Source organism: Frankliniella occidentalis, unplaced genomic scaffold (assembly GCF_000697945.3).
Source record: "Frankliniella occidentalis isolate FOCC.00 unplaced genomic scaffold, Focc_3.1 Scaffold372, whole genome shotgun sequence".
Classification (NCBI taxonomy): domain Eukaryota; kingdom Metazoa; phylum Arthropoda; class Insecta; order Thysanoptera; family Thripidae; genus Frankliniella; species Frankliniella occidentalis.
This window is the reverse complement of record NW_026267495.1, coordinates 68,867-72,655: the sequence shown is the minus strand read 5'-3', so window position 1 is coordinate 72,655 and position 3,789 is coordinate 68,867. Positions and strand designations below refer to the sequence as shown.

At 45.8% G+C, this 3,789-nt stretch overlaps 1 protein-coding gene across 1 annotated transcript in view; it reads right to left on the bottom strand.

Moving 5' to 3' along the window:
- LOC127751182 (uncharacterized) overlaps positions 1-3,789 on the bottom strand; it is a 16,074-nt gene that overhangs the window by 8,518 nt on the left and 3,767 nt on the right. Inside the window, exons 2-3 of the mRNA XM_052274307.1 lie at positions 527-651; positions 176-361 (exon numbers count right to left, since the gene is read on the bottom strand). Coding sequence (XP_052130267.1) covers positions 176-361; positions 527-651 — 311 coding nt within the window. The remainder of the gene's footprint in view (positions 1-175; positions 362-526; positions 652-3,789) is intronic.

Here is a 3,789-nt window from a genome sequence, read left to right as displayed (position 1 = left end):
TTTTACAGGGGTATAGGCCCCATTCCCAAAAGTCCCGATCCCGGTGAGTTATGGTCAATTCTAACGCGTACATGCGAATGCCAATCGGACTCATAGTGCACCTTCGTTAGCGCCTCTGGTCCACCCTATAAATTGTCTGTAAGCGTGGTCTAGCGGAAATATAACTTTTACTCACCGAAACCATCGGAATAGAAAGTTACTGCGGCGGTCCAGGTCCGTGTCCGGGTTCAAGGAGATGGAAGCTCCTGAGTTGGTGGGGCAGGGGAGAGCGGGGTTGGGGCTGGACGCACCGGAGGAGCTGGAGGATCCAGAAGAGGGCGCGGGGACCACGAGGGCGCACTCTGACTCAGGAGGGCTCTCACTAGTAAAACAGATTGGACAAGGATACAATGGGTGAAGCACTCGATGAGTCAGCTGCGAGCCGACACGTGAATCTGAAGCGAAGGCGGCACGCGGCGCTCTAACCAAAAGACCCCGTTGGAGGTGGTCAGCCTTTGGGCCTAGTTAAGCGGGCACTGCAACTTACTTCAGCCACAGTAGAGTTGGTGTGGAGTCCGAGCCGCTGGAGGATCCAGAGCCCTGGCTGCTGGAGCATGACGACGTGCTCTGGCTTGGCTTTGGCTTCGACATATTTTTAAATGCTTTTAGAACCTTGTGAAGCAGTGTGCGCATTTGTGAGAGGAACCATACGTTGTTTACTTATCACCAATAACAACGGGCTGACGTGACATGGGGAGGGGCAAATTGCCATAAGTATGGTGTATAATTCGCCGTGTAAGTTGCCATAAGTAGCGGTGTATAATAGAGCTGTGCGAATTGTTCGATATCGAATCGAATCGAATCGGCCTGATTCGAATTCGTTCGATTTCGAATTTGCCTGATTCGATGTCGAATAATTCGAAATTTCGAATCGGGTTGGTTCGACATCGAATCGCATTGGGGTCTAGTATGCGGCACCCGCTCTATGCCCGCACTACACGTTGTACAGTCGTCGATCATCTACGGTACAGGGCCAGTTTAAATGAGTTCAAAAATACCGCGTGACTTGCATACGAAAAATCCAACAGATTTTTTTTCGATTTGATTCGTGCTCGAATTTGGACTGATTCGATTCGATTCGAAATTTTTGAGCCAATTCGATTCGATCCGATTCGAAGAAATTTTTTTGAGATTCGATTCGAAGGCAAAAACCTCGATTCGCGAAGCTCTAGTGTATAAGTCACTCTGCTAGATGCCATAAGTTCTCGAGATAAGGTGTAAGGAGCAGGGTGCTGTGGATGAAGCAACTGCCTCAAAGCCTATGCCCGTCGGCCACTGTAAGCCACCGTCCCAAGCCAGGTCCACGACTTTGAACGTTCTCCATAGCGGACTTTGCGGCCTACTCACACTTTTCTACTTCCGACCATGCGTTGGTTGGCCCCTAGGTGCACTTCCAGGGCCAGTGCCAGGCCCTGGAACGGTGTCGTGTCATTTCTTTCGAAATTCTGACTTTGCACGTCCCTCCCGTCTAAACTAAGCGACCAATCACCTCGCCCGTCAGCTAAAAATGTTCCTTGAAGCCTGCAGTACAAGAACTGAAAAGGGTGTTCTAATATTCACATTTTTAGGTGTGTTATGGCCCTTCGAGGGCCTTGGCAGCGCGGAAAACCTGGAGGTGTACGGCGGGTTGCCTACCCGGACCTCCCGTAAGGCGCAATGGTAATTTTGATGTCTTATAAAATATTTCCTAAGGATAATTTGAAATGCCTCAGCTGGTCAAATCCTTTAACTTGGTCATATCCTGTCGTGTGCAAAGCGGCATCGCGTGCTAATGATTTATCGAATACCTTATTGGCTGAGCCTATTATGGGGATCCACCATGACAGAAAAAAATTCTAACGCTAACGTGTTAACGGCCTCCTAGGTTTTAATTTTAAGTCGGAATGGTCAGAATATTCTATTCAACATTAGATGTTGTCAGAACTAATAAATGATATGATATTTAATTTTTGTTTTAGGTTGGTTGTACTAATTGGCTTCGCACACTTTTTGCTTATTAGGCTTCGCGTGCGCTTAAGCGGATGTCGGACCCCAGTTCTGCTTATGGCCGTAAACTGCACTCCCTCCTCAAAGTGAACCAAGTAGTAGAAATTATGTCCTGGGCCGACTTTTATCTGAATTATTGGATACGGTACTCCTTATTTTTTTTCTAAGATCAAACCAATTTGAATGAAAGTCGTAGGGCAAAAATTACCTTGGCGCGCCGTTCCGCCCCGCTAAAGCCCAACGCGTATGTTCGCAATAGGCGGCTTCATAGTATATCTGCATAATTTAAGCATCTTGATACGTCTATATGTGTCTCAGCGTTTGTTTGTCCATAGGCCAACACCAAGCACGCGAAGCCCTTTTAAGCCACATTGAATAATGTGGACTTGACGGATTTTATGTGGTGGTTGTGGTTGGTTATGAATCAGAATATTTTATTCAGCTGTTGGTAATAAATGTATAACCAACATAGCATAGTTTTCTTTTAAATTCTCCTGGGAGCCGCACCCCCAGCTGCAAAGGGCGATAGGTTGGCAGCATTGTTAGCCGCCGCGCCTTCTTTTAAATGTAATTTGGAAGTCAGAAGTACAGTCTTCGCTAACAATGCCTATCGTCGACTAGTGCTGACCGGTCGCGTTCGAAACAGCCTTTACGCTGCACCTTTTTACACGGCGGCGACTTTTAATTATTGAAACGCGACGTCTGAAAGCGGGGAGTATCGACGCCAGGCTCATATAATTTTTGGATTGGGTTGTACAAAGCAACAGGCGATCGTTTCTATTGGTCAAATTTTCCCGCGGAAATTTGTGATTGGCTGAAATTTTCCTGGCTCGACTCGGCCTGCTGCTCAGATCATTTCCATTGAAACTCGTAGATGCAAACTCAAATTTCTCAAATTTCATCAGACAACATTGCATTTAACATATCTCAAAAATTGCTAGCTTTTTTGTAGTATTTTTTATTCAAATTGCATTAACTTCTCTTAGGCACGATTTGCTTTGCCATCGTCAAGAATAGGACTAAGACTTTATTTTACCTGGCTTTTCGATATTTTAACTAAAACATCTTCATGGATATATTACGCTGTGGTTCAACATTCAATCGTCACCATGTCACTTATTTTATTATCCATGCGAGCTGATGTTCTTAAGAGATGCAATGTGATACGGGTCCGTCATAAACTAAAGCGCGCTTGAACTAAACTAAACTGAGACTGAGAGCCGGTGGTATTTGCTCTGTTGAATTTGAAGGCTGCGGGGGTTAGTGTCGGATAGCATGATAGCCTTTGTTTCTTGGTCTTGATTATACGTCGTAATAATTTGCCATCGTCTACAATATAGCAATATACTCACTGGATTTGCCCCCCCCCCCTCCCCCGCCCTCCCATCGATGCTCAGCTAGAGTTGTTCCGCTGCGGGAAGGTATCGAACAGCAGAGTACATCCTGTTTGGGTCGTCACTCACCTGACCACTTGAAAGATGTGAATCTCGATTTTCAGCAACTAGGTTTAAGCAATTAATGAGACAGTTTTTGTTGCAATAATTTAGAAGCAAGCTTTTATTACTTTTTATTTTAAAGTGCAGAAGATGTTTAGAGAGGGTGAACCTTAAGGTTCGCCTCTAGGTTTCGTCAGGGTACCAGGCAAAGCAGGCAAAGCAGGCAGGGGCAGAAGTGCAGAGAGCAAAGTACACCGTGCACACTCTTCTAGTCTCTCCTCCGATCTACTGCTAGTCTTGCAGCACTCAGGCACATGCAAACAGAAAG